This window comes from Dermacentor albipictus, chromosome 2 (assembly GCF_038994185.2).
Source record: "Dermacentor albipictus isolate Rhodes 1998 colony chromosome 2, USDA_Dalb.pri_finalv2, whole genome shotgun sequence".
NCBI classification, from domain to species: Eukaryota; Metazoa; Arthropoda; class Arachnida; order Ixodida; family Ixodidae; genus Dermacentor; species Dermacentor albipictus.
In genome coordinates, this window is record NC_091822.1 from 41,046,473 (window position 1) to 41,068,331 (window position 21,859).

At 45.0% G+C, this 21,859-nt stretch overlaps 2 protein-coding genes across 2 annotated transcripts in view; one reads left to right on the plus strand and one right to left on the minus strand.

Moving 5' to 3' along the window:
• LOC139055920 (serine/threonine-protein phosphatase alpha-2 isoform) overlaps positions 1 to 6,609 on the plus strand; it is a 67,008-nt gene extending 60,399 nt beyond the window's left edge. Inside the window, exon 7 of the mRNA XM_070533570.1 lies at positions 5,742 to 6,609. Within this exon, the coding sequence (XP_070389671.1) occupies positions 5,742 to 5,744 (3 nt within the window). The 3' untranslated portion in view covers positions 5,745 to 6,609. The remainder of the gene's footprint in view (positions 1 to 5,741) is intronic.
• Positions 1 to 21,859, minus strand: part of LOC135915398 (uncharacterized) — a 184,309-nt gene that overhangs the window by 39,640 nt on the left and 122,810 nt on the right. The window lies entirely within an intron of this gene.

Consider the following 21,859-nt stretch of genomic DNA (forward strand, 5'->3'; position numbering starts at 1 on the left):
GGTCAGACCTGCGACGCAGCAGAGGGTGCTAAGAATCACTGGCTCCGGACAGGCCGCCATTGGAATATAAACCTGGCAACGTTTAACCCTAGAACGCTATCTAGTGAGGCGAGTCCAGCAGTGCTGTTGGAGGAATTAGAGGGCAGTAAATGGGATATAATAGGGCTCAGTGAAGTTAGGAGGCCAAAAGAAGCATATACAGTGTTAAAAAGTGGGCACGTCCTGTGCTACCGGGGCTTAGCGGAGAGAAGAGAACTAGGAGTCGGATTCCTGATTAATAAGAATATAGCTGGTAACATACTGGAATTCTATAGCATTAACGAGAGGGTAGCAGGTCTTGTTGTGAAACATAATAAAAAATAAGAGGTACAAAATGAAGATTGTACAGGTCTACGCCCCTACATCCAGTCATGATGACCAGGAAGTCGAAAGCTTATATGAAGACGTGGAATCGGCGATGGGTAGAGTGAAAACTAAATACACTATACTAATGGGCGACTTTAATGCCAAGGTAGGCAAGAAGCAGGCTGGAGACAAGGCAATGGGGAAATGTGGCATAGGCACTAGAAATAGCAGGGGAGAGTTATTAGTAGAGTTTGCGGAACAGAATAATATGAGGATAATGAATACCTTCTTTCGCAAGCGGGATAGCCGAAAGTGGAGGTGGACGAGCCCGAACGGCGAGACTAGAAATGAAATAGACTTCATACTCTGCGCTAACCCTGGCGTCATACAAGATGTGGACGTGCTCGGCAAGGTGCACTGCAGTGACCACAGGATGGTAAGAACTCGAATTAGCCTAGACCTGAGGAGGGAACGGAAGAAACTGGTACATAAGAAGCCGATTAATGAGTTAGCGGTAAGAGGGAAAATAGAGGAATTCCAGATCAAGCTACAGAACAGGTATTCGGCTTTAACTCGGGAAGAGGACCTTAGTGTTGAAGCAATGCACGACAGTCTTGTGGGCATCATTAAGGAGTGTGCAATGGAAGTCGGTGGTAACTCCGTTAGGCAGGATACCAGCAAACTATCGCAGGAGACGAAAGATCTGATCAAGAAACGCCAATGTGTGAAAGCTTCTAACCCTGCAGCTAGAATAGAACTGGCAGAATTTTCTAAGAAAGGAAGGCGTCAGGTAGGCAGATACGATCTCTCAAATGCTATTCACAGCGTGTTTACAGGTGGTATTCAGAGACCTGGATTGGGAAGAATTTGGGATAAGAGTTAATGGAGAATACCTTAGTAACTTGCGATTCGCTGATGATATTGCCTTGCTTAGTAACTCAGGGGCCAATTGCAATGCACGCTCACTGACCTGAAGAGGCAAAGCAGAAGAGTGGGTCTAAAAATTAATCTGCAGAAAACTAAAGTAATGTTTAACAATCTTGGAAGAGAACAGTAATTTACAATAGGCAGTGAGGCACTGGAAGTCGTAAGAGAATACATCTACTTAGGGCAGGTAGTGAGGGCAGATCTGGATCATGAGACGGAAATAATCAGAAAAATAAGAATGGGCTGGGGTGCGTTTGGCAGGCATTCTCAGATCATGAACAGTAGGTTGCCATTATCCCTCAAGAGAAAAGTATATAATAGCTGTGTCTTACCAGTACTCACCTACGGGGCAGGAACCTGGAGGCTTACGAAAAGGGTTCTACTCAAATTGAGGACGACGCAACGAGCTATGGAAAGAAGAATGATAGGTGTAACGTTAATGGATAAGAAAAGAGCAGATTGGGTGAGGGAACAAACGCGAGTTAATGACATCTTAGTTGAAATCAAGAAAAAGAAATGGGCATGGGCAGGACATGTAATGAGGAGGGAAGATAACCGATGGTCATTAAGGGTTACGGACTAGTTACGGCAGAAAGTTAGGTGGGCGGATGAGATTAAGAAGTTTGCAGGGACGGCATGGCCTCAATTTGTACATGACCGGGGTTGTTGGAGAAGTATGGGAGAGGCCTTTGCCCTGCAGTGGGCGAAACCAGGCTGATGATGATTATGATGCTGCGCTTCCCTTCTCTTGGAATCCAGTCCGTAACCCTTAATAACCATCGTTTATCTTCCCTCCTCATTACATGCCCTGCCCATGACCATTTCTTTTTCTTGATTTCAACTATGATGTCATTAGCTCGCCTTTGTTCCCTCACCCAATCTGCTCTGTTGTTATCCCTTAATGTGTGGGGTCTGATGCGGGATTCTCCTCCCGTACTCTTGGGACAAAGGAATGACAACACAGTAGTGCAAACAATCACAAGGGCATTTATTGCACCTTTCATACATCAATGCCTGCTAGCCGAGTTGCTATCCACAAAACATGCCGACGGGCGCGCGACAAATCTAGAAGTCCGACTCACCGCGTCCTCGCGAGCGAATATGTTCGCTCCATGCTGGATCCCAACGCCTGGTCGTTCGCGTGTATAGTCACGCGGATCGTGGCGCGTTCGAAGGCGGCCACGCAAGGCGGTCTCGCAGATGCATCGGTCGCCGCGCGCGCGGAATGTCCGCGCTGTTCGGCGACCCGCCGGGGAAGAGCGTTGCTGCACGTGCGGCACGCTTGCTATCTCGAACCCAAGAGAGCAAGCGCCTTCCTTTCGGCGCCCAAGTAACCTCGCGGCGTTGGCAGCGCAACACCCGTGCCATCTCTCGGAGTGCGCTTCAACCACATCGACCGCGCTGACGTCACGCAGGCCACGCGGCGAAGCGGGACCACAGGAGACGCGCTATGCGGGAAAAACATCAGGGGAGGTGCGAGGGTCGCGCATCCCCACAAATGTTACACCCATCAATCTTCTTTGATGGATGGAGCCTTAGAGTACCTCTCTGAGGTTTACAACATTCCTCAGTGATGGCGACAGCAAGGCTTTATACACTTGTGACAGCGGCAAAGGTGTGCCCATTGCAAAAGAAGGCTGCACCAGTCATATAGCCAAGCGGGTTGCGACTGCCCTGCAAAAGCTCAAAATGCTACGAGAGCAGAAGCTTACAGATGTAGTCATTCAGAAGCTACAGAGCTACTTTTAAGTAGCCATCACTGCCAACAGTGAAACTGTGCATGGAATGTATTGTGCAATCTGGGTATCAATCTTCCATTAATGCTCAAAGGTACAGCCAAGAGCCATAAGTTTTGTCTGGATGGTGGAGTTCAAGCAGGCGTTGGGTCAGGCAGCCCCAGCACGCACCCCTATTCTCACAAACAGTCAATGTGAGATAATGTTGCCCCCATACAAAAGGATTATGGAACAGCTACTCACTCGCTCTGTCAAGGGAAAAACTCAAAATGAAGCCAAAGCATTGCACAGCAAGATTCGGCTGTTGTGCCCTAAGACAAGGTTTGCCTCGCGCATAGTCATGGAGATGGCAACAGCACTTGCTGTCCTGTGGTATAATATAACCAAGGCCACATGGGCTAGGAACATGTTCTGCCAGAACTGGGAGTGCTTCCCTCAAGTGAACTAGTTACGCTGAGCAAAGATTGTGACAAGAGGAGGATTTCCAGCGTGTCAATGAAGCTGACAGCAGAAGCAAAGTGTCACCGTCTAGCCAAGGAGGCTCGTCTTGAGCATGCTGCTCACGACGACTCTGAGGGAACAACATATGGTGCAGGTTAATTGTAAAGTGCACTGGATCTGGATACCCTGGCCTCCATTGTGTGCAATCATCATGTAGGTTTCACTGCTGCAACAGAAATAAACAACTTTTATAACTTTCAATTGAATTTTCCTTAACTTCATATTTTGGGTCAGACATGGCTTTTGTGCACGACATTTTATGTACTTATGTAGTCCAATCAAGACCAGATTTGGTGTGCGTAATCTTTAAGACATGTAGAATGGGCCTAGCTAAGTTTTATTGCAATCAGTTTATTTTTAAGGATGAAAATGTTCAATACACTTGGGTACCGGACACTGAAAACGAAGCACCAGATATGAAGTACTCAAAATGTTGCCTGTCAAGCGAATGACATTATCTTGCTTATTAGCAGCACTCAGTGGAGTGTTAGGGACAAGAAAAACCATCTTGCTCTGTTCTATCATGCTAACTGCTGTGTCCAGCTGCTGGAAAACATGCACCGTTTCTCACTTGTGCTTGGCACTTAGGACATGAAAGCATCGAGCTATCCTAAGACTAAAAACAGGTTTTGAATGGGGATATTAAGCTCTATAAGTGGTGCAACTTTCATCCACCTAGCGTTGATATTTTTTAAAAAACGTTTCTGAAAATGTCTCCGCTTAAGCTGCGAGCCAGCTTTCCGCCAGCCCCCTCTTTTCGGCAAACAGCTGCCTGAGGCTGACGTAACACACAGCTTCTGCCACTGTCCGGCCTGAATCTCCTGTACTGTCATTTTCTGTGTTGTCCTGATCACTGTCGTTTAGGCAAAGGAGGCAACAATGGCGAAAAGTCGAACCTCGGAGCAGACATCTTTTCGTGGTCGCAGCAGCACTGACGACCACCTTCTCCTTTGCATTCTAACTGCCACGCACCGTAGTCAACAGTAGAACCCTCTCGCATGCCAGTGCCGACTTCGTGCCATGTTTGATTGCACAAACGATGTCCAATTTTTCTTCTATGCTCGGCACTGGATTTTTGTTATAGCTTCGGCATGACGCGAATCTTAACTTGCACAACGCTCTCTGGTATAGAGACGAAACGATGCTGATGCTGATGTCGCTTCACTCTTTTAATCACTCTGCATTTGCACTTCAAGGCTGTTCTAATCTCTGTGGCTCATTATGCAGGGCTGGCCTACCACTGATTGCAATCGTAACATACCGCCATGATTGCACGACGAAAAGTGGAAACACTATGTGTTAACTGATATTGGCACATGTACTTCTTGTTTATAGAGCACTGCATAGGCTCGGGCCAGGCCTGGCCTTGAAAAAAACGGCCCATGCAGTGCTCTACTTGTTTATCTTTCACCGTTGACCGCTTTTCACTGGCTACAAAATTTTAGGAATTATCATTTGGCGCAGGACGCGCCAGCATGTATCGGAAGTTTCTCAAATGTTATCGATGGTTGTGTCTGCTGTCTGTTGTCACTGAACCTTGTGTAATCTCATCGCATGTATGTGCAATTCATGGCTGGGATTGAGCCCGTGATTCGGCAGTGCAACACCGGTCACCAGATTTTAGTGGCCCTGTTTAGTGGCCTCGTACCAAACAGCCTGCATGCTACGAGATGGTGAAATAAACTGAAGACAAGCCAGGCAAGGCCATCTCTCATGTGTGAAGGCCTTGTTAACACTTTACAGGGAAACCTGCTTTTCCTGCCAACAATGTTAATGCCTAACCATGCAAGCAAGCCTGCTGTACTCCCGGAGAACTTTGTCTTCATCCCTAGCTGGCAAAAACGAGTCCCTTCGTCGAGTTGTTTTCACCAACCTGAGACATTCCTTGTGTGACAGCTGTCAATGACTTCAGTTGTCAATCTTTCTGTGAAGCTCTGTCTTGTTTGAAGTCTAGCAGTGTGCAGGTGTTCATAGATCATGAAATTTGCGCTTGCAATATCCTATCTAGTTTTTTAGGAAACTTCTGGAGGTTGACACTAGGAGTCACACTTAGTGAACTCGCTTGTAAGTTCTGCTGCATTTTAGTGTCACTTACTAGCATTAGCACATAGTCCGCTTGCCCGGCAAAAACGGAGGGCTGTGGGGCAAACAGCATGCTCTGCATGGCTGTTGAGCCAGCATAAAGCGGGCTATGGTAGCACCCTTTGATTGGTATGTCTTTCCTTGATGCAGTGAACGGGTGCTCAAGACAGGGGAGGAAAAGAAGAAAGCCCGGCAACCCTGCCTTTGCGGGCGAAGGAAGGCTGCACCAGGCTTTTCTTTATTTTATTTTTTTTCAACAAGACAACTGATGCCTCTCGAGGAAGGTGGGTGAAAGAGGGAGACCACTACCACTACCGCAACAACGGACACAACCAGAAAAGAGCTGCAAACTGCACCTGACCAGCACGCAACAGCATGATGGGAGAGGGTAAAAAGGTCACGGGCACAATGTGTGCGCATCCTCCTCAGCTGCCGGACAGCAGGCTCTTAGAAAACACCTCCCCACACCTCCTTCGTATGCAGCTCTGATGTGGCAAAAGGACTGATGACGCATCCTAACCTCCTGACCCCTTGGTGTATTTTGGGTTTTCCTTCTTTTTCTTTTGGGTCATTTGAGTGGCAGCTCTTGCTCCCCAGACAGATTGAGTGTTTGCAAAGTGGCGTGCATTGAGGAGGACCCTGTAGCTCACTGCTTTGGGTGCTTTATTATTTTTTTTACCATCCGTCCCACAAAAACAGTTGTGCCTTCTTGCGAGGCAGTCTTTTCTTTTACGATATGCAGGTTTCCTTTCCTCTCTTAGGCATCTGTCTTTGCTACAGCACTGCCTCAGCTCGCTCAAAGTCTTCCCACTGCCTTCCTCCTCTGTCCACCCTTGCACCAGGCGTGATGAGCGCCACTTAGATGATGGCCCCCGGCTGCTCTCCCCCACCTCGGCAATTCTCTCTGTCCCCATTGCTTTTCTTTTTCCCCATGCTTGTTCCCACTGTCTTTTTTCTTTTTCCCTCCTATTATTTACGTCTCGCTATGTTGCTTATGACAATAAAGTGTGGTTTCATGCGCCGGGGAGCTTACTGTAGAAGATAAGAGATATCTGCACCTTGGTCAGGAACTGTGTGTTTGTGACCAGTGTGTCAAGAGCCAAGGGTTGGCAGCACAGAGCGCTTAGACAGTGATGCCTTTGCCTTCTTGCAAACCAAGTGCCAACCTTGTTTCCTGGCACGTTGGCCATAACTGCCCAAGTAACCCAGCTTTTCATTTATACTTGGTAACCTTCAGTGATTTCCTGGTCTTAACAGCGCAAAACATTGAAGGGACGCGCAATGAGAAGACGGCACCACAAGTGCTGGTGTTGTCGTCTTGCTGAACGATTTACATTGCTTGTCCATAGTGTGATTGGTCTGCAATGCTGTTCTGCAGTTTAGCTTCTTGCAAGTATATTGAAATTGCTGAGTTGCGCCGTCGCTGCTGTTTGCATGATTATACAAAAGGGGTGGTAGCATTTTGTGTAAAGAAGTTATCTTTGTGATATAATGCTCTGTACAATGTGGCAACTTGTATATTGTATTCTTTAGTTTAATTGCTTTTATTTGATTGATTTTATTTCCTGCTAAGGTTGTCAGTTCCAGACTCCACATTCCAAAAGATGCAATGTTTGAAACCTCGTTTATTTTTACCTCTGTGGTTGCTTCATTTTAGTGCTTGCTTCTTTTTAGTTAGACCTCATGTGTGCTTTTATTCGTGCCTTCTTTTTTCTTTGGTTTCAGACAGGTTAAGCCAGCACACCTAACTTCAACTGCAAAGCACTTTAAAGACTAGCTGCAACAAATTTTTCGGGCCGCTTATAAAGCATAGTTCCAGGTATCGTAGATGTAGAGCGGCCTCAGTGTAAAATTTTACCCTTGAAACGCAAGTGGATGCCTTGCGAGTAGCTCATAAAACTGGACTTCCTTGCAGCTGAAACTAACAAAAATAAAGGCTGCCATTGCCACTAGCTAGAGGTGACATATGACCCAAAGCTTCTAGGCAGGCACTTGTGTTTGCCTGTATAGTGCATTATGTCTGCCTACCACCAGGTGCATGTGTTGCCTGCTTGGGGATTATTTAAAGGCTGCTGTTCTGAAAAATTATACCGTTGTCAGCCCTGCCAAGGTTGCTTCAGTAGAAGACACTACTCATTTATAACCAATTTCGCCAAAGTGAAATTTCGTTGCTTTTAGCCTTTAGGAACCCACTGGGTCTATATTGTAGCTTTGCGCTAGCTTTGGGCGGATCGGCTTTTTCTTTTTCCCCCAATTACGCCTTCTTTTAGGCAGCTTCTGAGGCCATTGTTGACCATAGCTCCAGAAACTTACACTTATGCACTGCTCTACATGCCTCTTACTTATAATTATTTTCGTTGCTTGAGTGCTCTAAAAAAAAAAAACAAGCTTTCTGTGCTAGTGCCAAAAAAAAAGAAAGGAAATCTTATTGAATGTGTTGACATTGTCCTTGTGTAACATGCTGTCAAGCAACTAGTGTCCTTGCTATCGTTGCACTTTCTTATTAGCTTTTTTTTTTACCAATGTTTCAAGAAAGTTTGATACAAATATAGTCAAGCTTTGCTTACACTTGCCCATGTGAACTTCGACACATGGTTTTTTGAGGGCAATAACTGCTGTTCCAGGCTCCATGCAAGCTATTCTTTGAAAAAGACATCAATAGAAGACAACATGTCAAGACTGCTCCCGCAGCCTGTACAAAGGGAATTTCCTAAGAAACTTTTATTCTGTATTCTACTAGGGCAGTAGAAGATTAGAGAGCTTTAACCTGTCCTTCAAGCTTCTTACTATTTGTGGTTTACCGAGTCACCCTAGAGCTGTACGCTGGTAGCAACATCTTCCAATGCTTCTTCTAACCAGAATGCCTTATAGACGTTTTTGTGTTCCATGTGTGTTGTTGAAAAGACACATTAAAAAAGGCAATATGATGATTACGCTGCTGCTGAAAATTTACCCCAGCAGCAAAGTAGAGAACACTTGGCTACTGCAATAATGGCTCCCTGTTTAACTGGTTGAGCTCTTCGCTACCAACCTGGCCGCTCACGTTTGCGCCTCCAGTAATCTGCAAATGGTAAGAAGTTTGCAGTCCAAACCCGTCTGCATGGTTTTTGTTGTTGTCATCCGGCGCTCCCTATATGCGACGGCGACATGCGCATTCATTTTAAGGCAACAAATTGGACACCGAGGGCACATAAATTTTCTTGTTGTGTAGGCAAATTTGTTGTTGTAGTCTTCGCTGTAAAGGCTGTGGTAATGCATACGAAAGATTTGAATTAGGACGGGACATTTGGAATTCTCAGATGTACAGATAATTTCATATTGGAGGTATTGGTTGCATAGGTGTTGGACTGTGTTGGTGGGTTTTGTATTAGATGCAAAATGAGAGATCTTCAGACTGGCCTCACTTTCTCATGTGAAAAGAATTGCAGTAGCATTTATTAGGCCTTCATAAGGCCAGCCAGCCTAGTGATGCTTTTTTGTTGTTGTTGTTGTCCTTTCAGTGCAAACAAATTAAGTGTCTGTCTTCCCATGAGCAGGTGTGATGAGTAGATCAATATGCTTATTTTCTCATCTGTCATGCTAGTAGTGTTCTGCATAGAGGTCTTTCTTCATTATCATGGCAACATGCCTGGGGAGGGCTGCAATGAAGCTCTAGAATGAGTTGGTAGAATTGAAATACCTATGTGAGGTTGAACATTCAGCTAAGGCCATGTCACACTTTTTCCTTCTATATTTGAGGCTATCACATATGTAGAAGAAATGTTAGCTTAAAATTACAGCCTACCAAACAGGCATGCAGTCATGTTTTATTCAATTGAACCAGTATCCTGTATTGGTGTTCTTCTTGGTATGAGTGTTTATTTTTTTTTTTACTTAGCATTTGTCATTGCGGTAGTTATTCTATACTACATTTTGAACCCTACAGGAAGTTATTGCATACAGTTCTTGCTTTATTAGTTGATCTTTTGTAATGGATGGGAGGTCCTGATTTCTACTCCTTTGGGTGAAGTTGTAGTAGTGGCTGCCGGTATGTTTTTCTGGTTGATACGCTGATGTTTCAGCCAAATGTTTGCACTATCGCCATTTGCCTGTATGTAGGTTTGCAACCTTTGTCTCATGCATACACATACTCGCAAAAAAAAAAAAGTTCAGTAACTTGTGTGTGTACTACTTGTCAGGTTTAGATATATAGTACATACATTGTTCATAAAAGGTAGTTGCACATTGAGTTAAAGGTAAAAAAGTACAAGAATGTTGTGACAGTTTTTGTTAATCTTGAGAATTTCTCCACCATAGCCTTGCTTAATAGTGCGGGAAATAAGAAGAATGCTGTAAGGGGTGATGTGGGCGCAGCAGTTGAGGGGGCTAAAGTGCAAGACAATTCGCTGCTGCACCTTTACATTGGGTTAATTTTACAATGCACCATTTGGTTAAAATGTTAGGCAGAGGCATGCTGGTCGTGAGCTTGAACTTGCAAAATCCGTCAAGAAATCAGCTGTGTCACTTGAGCAGGTAGCAGTGCTATTCATTGCTGGGCTGTGCAGCTTCTAGGTAGGGAGCTTGTAGGGTATCTACATTCATCCAGCATAAGAATCTGTAGTTCGTGTTATTGACTTTGATTTCTACGATGGTTGTTCCCAGGCATGGCGCACCAATTGGCTGAGGCAGTGTACGGAAATCTGCTAGCTTCATTGGCAGTCCTAGCATTTGGAGAAATGTGTTTGCCGACACCTCATCTCGCGTGTCGATTGAGCAGTGTGCTACAGTTCAAGACACTAACTTGGAGTGACAACTGCAATCCGAAATTGTGAAGCAGCATTTTAATGCGGTAGCGTTAAGGGCCCTGTGTCACAGAAAAATCCGGCATCAGTGTCCCGCACCTGCTGTTTGGCATTGGACGTCGTTTCGGCAAAAAGATTTTCGAACCACCTATACCCAGGCCGTCCATGTGGTACAAGAAAAGTACTCAACGAGTTGAACATCTCACGCTAAAGTACGCAGAAAAATCGTAAAGTAGGACTTGCACAGAACCTACAGACATGATAGCGTCGGATTGTAATTTTACTGTACGAGAAGACATAATTCTATTATGCAAAAACGCAAAGAAACCCCTTTTCCAGCGCTTCTGCTATTCATAGACCGGCCAAGGCACTCGCCATTTATGCGCACCAGCATTCGAGGGTTTTTTAGAGCCATTGAGCGGCGTACTCGGTTCCTTGCAATACCTCCAGATGGTGCTTGCCTCCACTGCCTCACGGCCGCAATTCTACCAGAAAGCCTGCCTTCGCGCATCGTATTCGGGGCTAGCATTTCCAGGTACACATTACGGTTACATACGTTCCAGTTGCGTGGAAGCTTGAGAAGCAGACGGGGATCTTTGAATGCTATCTTGTTCCACTCTTGAAGGTGAAGCTTAAGCGTCCTCCAAATTTTTTCCGACTCTCCTCTCTTGGCATGCAATATCCATACATAATTCACTTTGTAATGTACATTGTCTAACATTGTCTAGTTGTAGAGAGCCGTGGTTTCTTAGCCGCAGATGCAGTCTTTGCTCTTCTCTTTAACAGAACCAGCAAAGCCACTTGTGCTGTTATGACCGATTGGCGTGTGTTGCCGGGAGTAATGATGTTAGGCGTGGGGTCACTGTCCCGGCTTTGCACGTCGAGGAAAAAAAGAGCACCATCTAAAGTGTGCTGGTTCGGCGCAGACGGTTAAGGCATCATAGCTCTGTGCGAGCATTCCTGGACTTATCTGCCGTTGCGATCTTCATGAGCATCGAGCCAGAGTTGGCCGCTTGTTGCTCACATATAGCAGCAAGCCATGCAGGCCAATGTAAATAAGCTATATAGGAGGTAGGAGATGAGGGTGACGTGCTTCCGCAAATGCAAGGCAGTGTTAGTGCTGCCTTCGCACCAAGGGCTACCACTGGCAGCTTTGTGTCTTTCAGGTGCTTTTCTTGCTGTCTTATCTTTAATTTTCTTGCATGAGGCGCCTTCGAATCTTCTCGTTTCCGAGCCTTAAGAGCGCCTGTACGCATCTTTACGAGCAGGTGGAGCTGTTGGTTCTTCGGTGGCACAAAACCACTGGAAGGCAGTTCACACGTCCGAGGTGGTCAGGGAAAGTAAAACCAACAAGGTTTGAAACAGTGTAGGTATGTGTTGAGGTAACAGCTGATACAGAAGTAGCAGAAAATAAGATATAAAGACATAAGGTATACACTGTATTCTGATTCTGCTGTCACAGAAATGCACAGAGGATATTTTTATAATAGCATGAAATTTATTAGCCACAAGAGTTACATGTGCTGCCACTGTACAAAGTGCCAATGCAAGTGCAACTTGTTTGTGGCAACAAAACATATTGTTTGTAAAAATTTTGTCCTGTGCATTTTTGCAAAACGCACATAATTTTTAGGTTGAGTGTTACTTTTAACGTGACAGCGTTAAGAGCCCCGTGTCACAGAAAATCTGCCGTCAGCATCCCCTGCATTGGACATCGCTTTGGCAAAAAATTTTCGAATCAATCTTGAACCACGCATATCCAATCACTCTTCTACCACCAAAGTTGCTCCATACCTCGTCTTTCATTCTTTACCAAGTTATTCCTCTGAATTTTGAGAATGGCAGCCCACAAACAAATGTAATGGAAAACAAACACCAACAACGCATATCTTTTATGTTAGCTCTTCTCTTAAAAGTGCGAAACAATAACAGGAGATGGACCCATGCAAGAGACCACGTTTCTGCCAGAAAGCCTGCCTTCTTGCATAGCGTTCGCCTCCAGCGTTTCCCGGTAAGCGTTAGTTGCAGGGAAGCATGAAAAGCAATCAGAGGTCTTTGAATGCTATTGCATTCCACTCTTTCTCATACTTTTGGATCACCCAGTTTATCCTTGTTTCACTTTCACTGTTCCTTGCTGCCTCGGTTGCGAGAGCTGGCTTTAGTCCTTTATAATGGCTTGGTCTTGCCTTTGTTCGCCAACAGCACAATTACTTAAAAAATTTGTGTGTCATCATTGTCTGCTATAAGTGCATTGGCACCATCACTGTCATGAGAATGCAACTTGATGACAGTTTAATCATGCTCGCCATGAAGCAAAGCATGTATGTTTGCACCTGTGCCGTTAACACTGTTCATCTGTGGTCATGTGACGCGGGTGTTAGTGTCATTTTGTTCATTTCTTTTTTACTCATTCCAGCATACATTTTCTTTGCATCTCTTCTTAATTGCCAAGACCAGACAGCTGTTGGCTTTGTGCTTTGTTGTTGTTTTTTTTTTTACTATGGGTGAGGAGGTAAAGCCAACCCTTAAAGGGGCTCCAGAATGCTTTTTGAACATTTTAAATAAACCCGCTTAGGGAGCCAGCCAAATATTATTTTACTTGCAGTAGCAGGCCTACACATAAAAAGGCCCAGTACTATTCAGCCTCCTGAAACTGCTGCCACCTTTTGTGCATACCTTGCTAAGTAGCACATCCCTAAGAACTAAATACAGAAAACGGCAGTGGTGCCAACTGACGAATTAGAATGATAACACTGCGTTCTCCCTACATCAGCAGCTGGTCTAAAGCTCACTGCAATGGCGGACAGAGTGTGATAAGTGCTTCACATGAGCACAGCTTTGAGTGAAAAAGTATGAAAAGGACACAAGGGGATGCCAATGGCAGCGTCTCTCTGCCGACAGCTTTAGTTGTGCTGTTGGAAAAGATTCTCGACACGATGTCCCTGGCATAAACACATTTTATGCCTTTTCGCAAAGAGTGTTGCAGGGCCCACGAATAACAAACTGACATTACTTCCGGAAACTTTGTTCAGAAAGGGCAGGAACTTCGGATAACTCATTCTTCTATGTAATTATCCCAAGGCTCAACCTCGTCTTCCCGGCTCCGAAAACTCCCACTCTGCACCACAACATATGGCATCTGCTTCTGTCAAAGCTATGCGGCAGAAATCTTCAGCTTGCACAGTTTGTGGGAATCTCTTGCCTCCTCTCTTTCCCTCACAGCCTCACTTTTTTTTTTCTTTTTTCTGGATCAGTGGTGAGGCTTGTGCTCATGATTGCTGGACTCCTTAACTTGCTTTTTGGTTTGATGTTTCATTAAGCATTTTCTCAAATACAGTGCTCCTACGTAATTCAAAGCAGTCTACGTTGGTTTTAGTTACGAATATTTCTTGCAGCATTCATTGCGGATAGTAGTGCTGCTTGTTCAATGCAGCACTGCTGGCTGCTAGGAAAAAAGCAGGTTAATATCACTGTCCGAACAATGTGAGGCCCAAGCTGTCGTGCAAAGGTTCTGCTGCACTGCTGTAATTTTTAGAGCGGGGATCAAAGAAAAGCAAATCTATGCAATATGCATGCAACTTGGCAACTTTACCAGTCTTTATATTCTTCGCTGAAGGCAAGCGAGTGCGTATAGCACAGTACGGGTTTGATTCAGTTGTCTTTGCCAGGCACATTTCACAAGTAGCTGACAGTTTTTCTCGGAACTCCGCAAAACTTACTTAGGTTCATTGTATCATATGTCATTCCGTCCCCCATTACCCAGCCGTTTGTCTGCATGTTCCATAGCTCTGTACATAGGCAGTGTGTAAACACACGAAGTGCCGGTGCTTAAAGACTCCCTTACACAAACTGATGTGAGCACTGCAAGGAAATTGGGAGGCCGTTGTCCCCAGCCAACTGCTTTTGGGGGATACTTCTTACAGCAAGGTATCAAACCAGTTGTGACGTGTCATCGAGGGTGATGTCTCGCTGTAGTGGTGGGAAGCATACACTGCAGTAGGAAGCTTTAATATGCGAAAATAACCGATGGCAGCTGGGCTTTGTAACATCTAGTTATGCCAGATCTTTAGTCAGTCGGCGTGCACTGGAAGCGAGAGCCTTGAAAGGGATTCATTTATAATACAGCTCCAGTCTGTAGTGCTGGCTCTCCTGAAGGTGTGTTGTGCAAGGGTCTCTGGAATGATGAAAGGTTCTTGCACAGTGAATTTCGTGAAATTGATTGCTTTGGTGATTTTTGTGCAGTGGAAAACTCTGCTGATGTTGGCTGTTTTGTTTGTGGCTGAAATGATGGCTATTCGTAAATCATACTTAATGTCCAATGCTGTGGAAGCTGAGCAAGTAGTACGGTCACAAAATGATTGTATCAGCCATAGCGTTTGATGATGTAGGGTTGGGGGTGGGGTGGGGGAGGTGTAGTGCAATCTCAGTTTGACGGCCCATGTGGCCAACCTTTTCACGAATCTGAACAAAATTTCTTAAATGTTAAATTCTCGGGGCACCTTGTGAGCATGACCAAAAGCATGTGCTACTTCGTAAAGCAGGCGCAGGCAAGAACCAAACCTCAACTTAGTCCAACGTCTCCTCAAGTAGTACTGCTCAGATCAGTTGCGCTGTAGCTGCACCATTGGAAAGGACATAATCACCCTAAGGTACTGTTTATAGCACATATCTTGCACAAGTGCCGAAAGATTTCAACATCAGGATGGCTCGGTTGCCAAATGAGAAATTGCCAGCTACCATCAGTTGCAAGGCATTTATCAATACAAGAAAAATTATGTGAGCAAAAGTGAAGCAGTATTAAAGACATTGTCTGTGTAATAACACTATTGACTACATCATTTAATGTAGCCTTGTTTGCTTCCAATATGCAACTTTCTTTCATTTGTGAGTGGGAGGCTTTGCAGAAAGCCACTCAAGCTTTGATAACATTGCATGTGAAGTGCGGGAATTCCAGTGCGAGAAAAAGTTGTGATTGCACAGATGTGGTTGTGCATTTGTCATCCCCACCTTTGCTCATGTTTTCTTTTGCCAGTGTTCATTTGTGTCATGAAATGACAGGCAGGCAAAGATTTTGTGAGGCTTGGGTGTATGCCCAGTTATGTTACTCTATGCTGGTCGTATAGACCTTTCTGGATGGTTTGTAAACTAGCTCGTAATGCCTTTTGTTCTTGCTAGTTCCCAGAGTGCTGTCACTGTGCAGGTATTGTTGGCAGGCAATGTGCTTCTGACATCGCACTGCAGCAGTGGCAGTTGTTGGGCAACATGTGCTCATTTGCCAACGAGAGCCGATGGTCTGCCCATGGTATTTGCAGATGCTTTCGCTGGTCAGGGAAGTGGCAAACAGCAGGAGTGTGTGTGTGTGTTTTCAGTTAGTGCTCCAAGAATTTGTCAAAGCAAAAAATTTGGACAAGTTGGTGGGGTCTGGTCATACTGCGTAGCACAATAAAAAAGATGGCACAAACAGAACACAGTCATGTGTCGTGTGCCTCCATCTTACTTCTGCTCCGCATTTTCTTTTTGCACTACACTTAGAAAAATCGGTGCATGCAGTCATTTCGTGTAATTGCAAGCTGGCCTTCAAGAACCAAGCATTAATGGCCTCTTTATTTACACTCTGAATTTTTTCTAGATATGGAGTGGACACTTGCTCAAAGCATGTGTCAGTTTCACCCCTTCTTGTGAAATTCTCGGTCCTCTGCTATTTGAAGAGTCCCTGTAGAAAGAAAATTGTGTATAGGTGGAAGGCCGCTTTGCTTGTAAGCATCATATGCACTGTGTCCAACTTCTGGCTAGGAAATGGGAGCAAAGGTAATGTGATGATGCCTGACTAGACCGCCTGTGTACCTGTTTTCACTTCCCTGTTGATGTTCCCTTGCACAAAATGTGTGGCATCTTGTACGAGTGTATACAACATGGTACTCTTAACAGCTATTTCATGCTCATTGAGGGGTTTCCTTTTTTTTTTTTTCATACTTGCAGGGTGTCAAGTAGGAGTCTTAAGTAGATTGTGGTAATGCAATTATTGTTTATGGTGAATTTTTCTTAGGATGCGAGAAACTGGCTTTGTTTCATGGTGAGGTGGTTTAAGATGTGCGCGTCTATAAATACATAGCCATATATTTATACATCTCTATACTGTGTATACATACATATATATATATATATATATAATGTACAGAGTAGAATTCATCAGCAAATGCATTGTAAACTTTTCATGCAGTGAACCTTCTAAGGAAGTGAAAAAAAAGCAAAAACAAAATGGGCTGTCAATGCTGCATTGTGCTTGCATGGTGATGATTGAACTTGCCATTTGCAAATAAATTATTTGCAAGCGGTTCCTGTCTTACCTTTATGTGTTCATTGTGCGAATATGTGCCAGCACCATTTGCAAAGACCAAGAATGTGTCCTGCAGAAGCTTAATCTTGTGATGGGATTCAATATCTCCATGTCTGCAAGCTGGAACATATCGGTCATTGAAATTGCGGCCGCATTTCGATGGGGCCGTAATGCGAAAACACCTGTGTACTTAGGTGCACGTTAAAGAACCTCGGGTGGTCCAAGTCTCCATAGTCCCCCACTACGGCGTGCCTCACAATCGGATCATGGTTTTGGCATGTAAAAACCGTACTTTATTTAGTCATTGAAATAGCAGAAATGACTGCCCGTGCCACCATGTTGAGCTGTGTTGGTCATTAGTGGGCAAACGAGGCATGCTTCAGCATAGAGCCGATGTTTTGACAAGACAACTTGCATTTTCCAGAGCCCTCTGATCGAAAGGTCACGCTGGCCGAAGGCTCACCTTGTTTGTCCAGTGTTTATCTGTTCATGTCGGTTGTCCTCCCGTGACCATATTTTTTTAGTATTAAGCTGTGCACTTCCTAGCAGTATGTATGAATACTACCAAGGACAGTGACTAGTTAAGAATGTATGAGAAGTTCCTCATGCAAAAGTGCACTGCCTGCTTTTCCATCCCTCTGTAGTTGAAAAAATTTTTTGCTGGTTATGTCTCTCATGACATGATAGCTGCATTGTGCTTCAGCAGTAAAGACAGGTGATCAGGACTGCAAATTTGTAGCAATGCCTTGCGGCACTTTTTGCGTTCGTGAGTGGACTGAGTATTTTGCGCAACTAACTCATTCACAAGACAGACAATGTGGGCACATAGAAGAAAACTGGACAAGGGCGCATGTGAACAACAATGAAGCATTGCAGTAATGAAGGAAAAACAAATGTGCTTTACACATGCCACCATTGCCTAGAAGCAAGCCGCCGAGTCATGACACGTGGATGTAACAGACTAGTACATATGTATGCTAGTGTAGAAGTGAAGACAGTGAGTAGATGCACTAACATGAAAGGCAAATGTGCATGCTATGGCAAGATCAATGAGCAATGATTGCGATAATGCTACCGCTGCATTGAATTGTGCTGAGATGAATGCTGCTACATTTCGGCAAAATGAGAAATCTACACCCACCCTTCGCCGAAAGAGTTGCTCTGCTTTCGGATACGGAACTCGGTCCTCTAGCGTCCTTTCTCCTCACCACCGAAAGCCGCGCGGTATTGATGAATTGCTACTTTAGCTCCGCGGTGGACCGAGCCAAACATAGGCATGGACGACGGGGAGGCTCTAGCGCCCTCCCTCCCCCCTGCCCTCTTACACACACACACACACACCTAAAATTCAATTACCACAGTTTTGTCGCCCACATCATTTGAGGTTTCATTTGACTTGCCTCAACTTTGTCACTCAAAATTTTATTGTGGCTAATAGCTTACTGCATCATTGTTGGAGCGGGTGTGCACAGCTTTTGATTCATCCTTTCGCTTTATTTCTGGAAATCCTGACTGTAGGAGGACAAGTGCATTAGAATCGCTAGTGGCGGCTGTCTCATCTGTATTTTCTCACTTCAACATTTAAAATTGCTACTGTAAACACCATGCACATACACCATGTATTTAAATATACACACGGGATTAAATGTTTGAAAGACAAGGAGGTAGCCAATTATTTCTAAAGGTTTGGATAATCTGTGCCTTGAGAATGTATATGTTGCTGCGTGTTCACCTCACTTCAAATTGCTTTGCATGCTTTTTTGACTCTGAAAAACATGCAGACTTCAGTGACCCCTTCGGCAGAGTCTTTAATCAATGGCACGTGAAATGCATGCCAATCATATGTCTCGGCATTGCTTCTCTTTCCAGTAAGCCATGCTAACTACTCATGAAGAAAAAAAAGCTCTTATAATTACAGCACTTATTAGCGATGAAAACATTGTAACTTGCATGCAGAGGTCATAAAAATATTGTGTCCCAGTTAACTATCATGCACCCAGATTTTTTTTAAAATGAGCAGTTATGTTACTCGAAGAAAATCCAGTGTATATTCTCCTCGGTAGAGTGGGGCAGCTGCCAGTACTTTTCATTACTGATAATTAATTGGGTAATTGTAATTATCATTCGAGACGTACTATCCTCAATGTGAAATGTGTCAATGAGACATTTGTAGGCGCAGCCAAGGGACATCTAATTGCGGTATTTTCAGCGACTTACTAATTGTGTACAAATTTTTTCAGATTGTTAAATGCCACGAAACAAAAAAATACCACATGACTGCACTCCCACCTGCATCATAAAACAGCGCCTTTGAACAAGCTTCCTCCAAGTTAGCCAGAACGAAGTAAAGGAAATAAAACGTCGTGATCGAGCTCATTCCTCGGCAGGTGTTAGTTGGAAACGAGCTCAGATAGCTGTTGTCTTAGCGTAGATAAAGTGCACTGATGGCTCTTTTCCTTTTTTTTTCTTGCCACAAAAGTGAATTGGCGTCAATTCAAAGGTTTCAAGATGTGTTTGTTTCGTCCCAGTGACAATGTCTTTAATGAGCAGAAGGAAAACATGTACCTTGCTTTGGCAGCTAAATGGCAACAAGAGGAAGGCCGCAAATATATATCGGTCATGAAAGTCTGGCGGTAGACCAGACGCATCAACTATCATCAGAAATCATGAAAACCTGAGGCAAACTGGCACCTTCCAGAAACAGTGGATGTTTTAGGATCTATGGCCTAAAGCCCTCGTGCTAGCATGCGGGACATGGCTGCCCAGGTGCCAATTTCCAAATCAGTTTTTGTAGGATTCTAAATGACTCGGTCTTTTACCCATACCACCTTAAAGCACCAATGCTTGGAAGATAGGGACCTGCAGAATTGTCCAGATTTCTCGAATTGGGTCGTCGCAAAAGCCGATGAGTCACTGGACGTTTTAAGCAACATCATGTGCATATATGAAGCCAATTTTTGCAGAAATGGCCAGTAAATTTGCATAATATACATTATTGGAGTGACTGCAATCCACACTGGGTAAAGCGCACTTGGAACCAGCACCAGTGGTTGCTTATTGTGTGGTTCAGAATTTACGCCAGTGCTATAATTGGTCCCATCTTCAATCACACGCTGACTGGACCGTTACGTGGACGAAATCAAAGGAGTGGTGGTTGAGTTTCTCAGTGAAGTCCCGCTGTCACGTCTTCCACTTCTGTGGCATCGGCAAGATGGGGCGCCAGCACACAGCAGCAGCCGAGCACGAAACTGGCTGGATGCGACTTTTCATGCGCAGTAGATTGGAAGGCATGAACCTGTAAATTGACCAGCTAGGTCACCTGACCTCTCTTCACTCGATTTCTTTCTTTGGGGTTATGTGAAAGGTCTTGTTCACATGATCGAGACGGACATCAGATGGCGCCAGGCAAGGGTAATGGATGTCTGCCGTAGATTTACAGCGTCGGTCATCAAGAAAGCCGCAGAATGTTTAAAAAGGAAAAGACCCGCGTGTTCAGACGTGACGCGACGAAGGAGTGGACAGGACGAGCGTCCTGTCCACACCTTCGTCACGTCACGTCTGAAGCCGCGGTTGCTTTCCTCTTTAAAGGGACCCTGAAACGATTTTGGCGATTTTCTACAAACGTACTGAGTCGTTAGAGTAGGTTCTTCTGATCATTAATTGATGCATCTAAGTGCTCTGCGTAAAGCGTGGAATTTATTATAAGCTTTTAAAAATACACATCGCTGCCGATCGTAGCGCACTGCTCGGCGGAATTTTAAGCCGCCCCTACCCATATGATGCAAATAACCCATATTACGTCACATGGGCGAGCTATCTGATTGGCTGACCAGGGCGCGTGGTCGATAATTTTTCCAACTTTATGGTGAACAAATGATGCTCGTAATAGTTGGAATGTTAGTTACTTTGTTTTTGTAAAAAGAAAATAACTTAAAGAGAATACACAAGAATAGTTTTTTTAGTACACTTCAGCACTTCCGGCACACAGCAAGTGTCGTCTGCTTGTGTTACAACGTACTCCATTTTGACGAGAGCTCCGCGGTCAGAGTCGGTCTCAGTCTTTTCGCGAGCACTATGATTCGACTTTGTTGCCTTGTGGACTGCAAACCTAGCGCCCTGCAAACCGCGAGTCCAGTATTAGGGCAAACGCAAGCGCAAGGGGACAGGGTCTGGCCGCTTGACTGTGCCGGGATGAGCCACGAGATGAGCAGAAGAGCAAATGTGAACAGTCTGCACGGTGCAGCCACCTGGTGGCACAGAGCTCAACCATACACAGTAGCAGCAACAAAGTGTATTCTTTGCTGCTGGTGTGTATTTTTCGCAGGAGTGTAATCATCAACACGTTGATTTATAAATGTTTAAAATGTTTTACACTTAGAGCAATATTCGCGCTTTGTTTGACTGGTTAAGCGCTGCGCCAGCAAGTGTCTGGACCGTGCAGACCGATCAGGCTGCTCACGTACGTCTACGCTAAAGTTCCTTCATCAGCTTGAGTTTATGCCTCCAGTCATTTGCCGAAATGACCAGCTTGCCTGTTTTTAGCGGAGTACCGGACACGTTCGGCGCTACGACAGAATGCTCGCAACGCACGCTGCTTCGATAGCTCTCGGTCGAAGGCCAAGCGGCTAGCGGAGAGGTCTCGCGCGGGAGGGGGCGTGCTCCTAAACAACCGGAAGTGAGCGATGTGACGTCGCATCGTGACGCTGAACCAGTGAAGGCGGAGCTTAGCGCCGCTCGCTCGGCGAGCGAGTTGAGGAGGAAAAGCATAGCTAGGGAGGAGAGTAACTTCTAATCGCTTGCAGCTCCTTTAATACGTAACGCTTCACTTAAATTGTGGTGCGAATGTTCTACTTAAGCTGTACCCTACGCGCCTACAAAATTTGTCCGAACCGTTTCAGGGGCCCTTTAAACATGCCGGACCAACTGGCCCAAAGTTCCCCCCCTCTTGAAAGCCACAGAAGATGTGATAAAGTGGACTCGGTACGTCGGTACTGCATAACTGCAGAAGGAGGCCTGTTCGCACACGTCCTCTAGGCAGCAGATTGTGTCCAACGGTGCTTACGAATTAATAGATTATAAGGGCACACTGAAATCTGGTGGCTTTAAATGCGTAAGCATTTCCATCCTTACGCAATGGAAAAGCCGTCCCA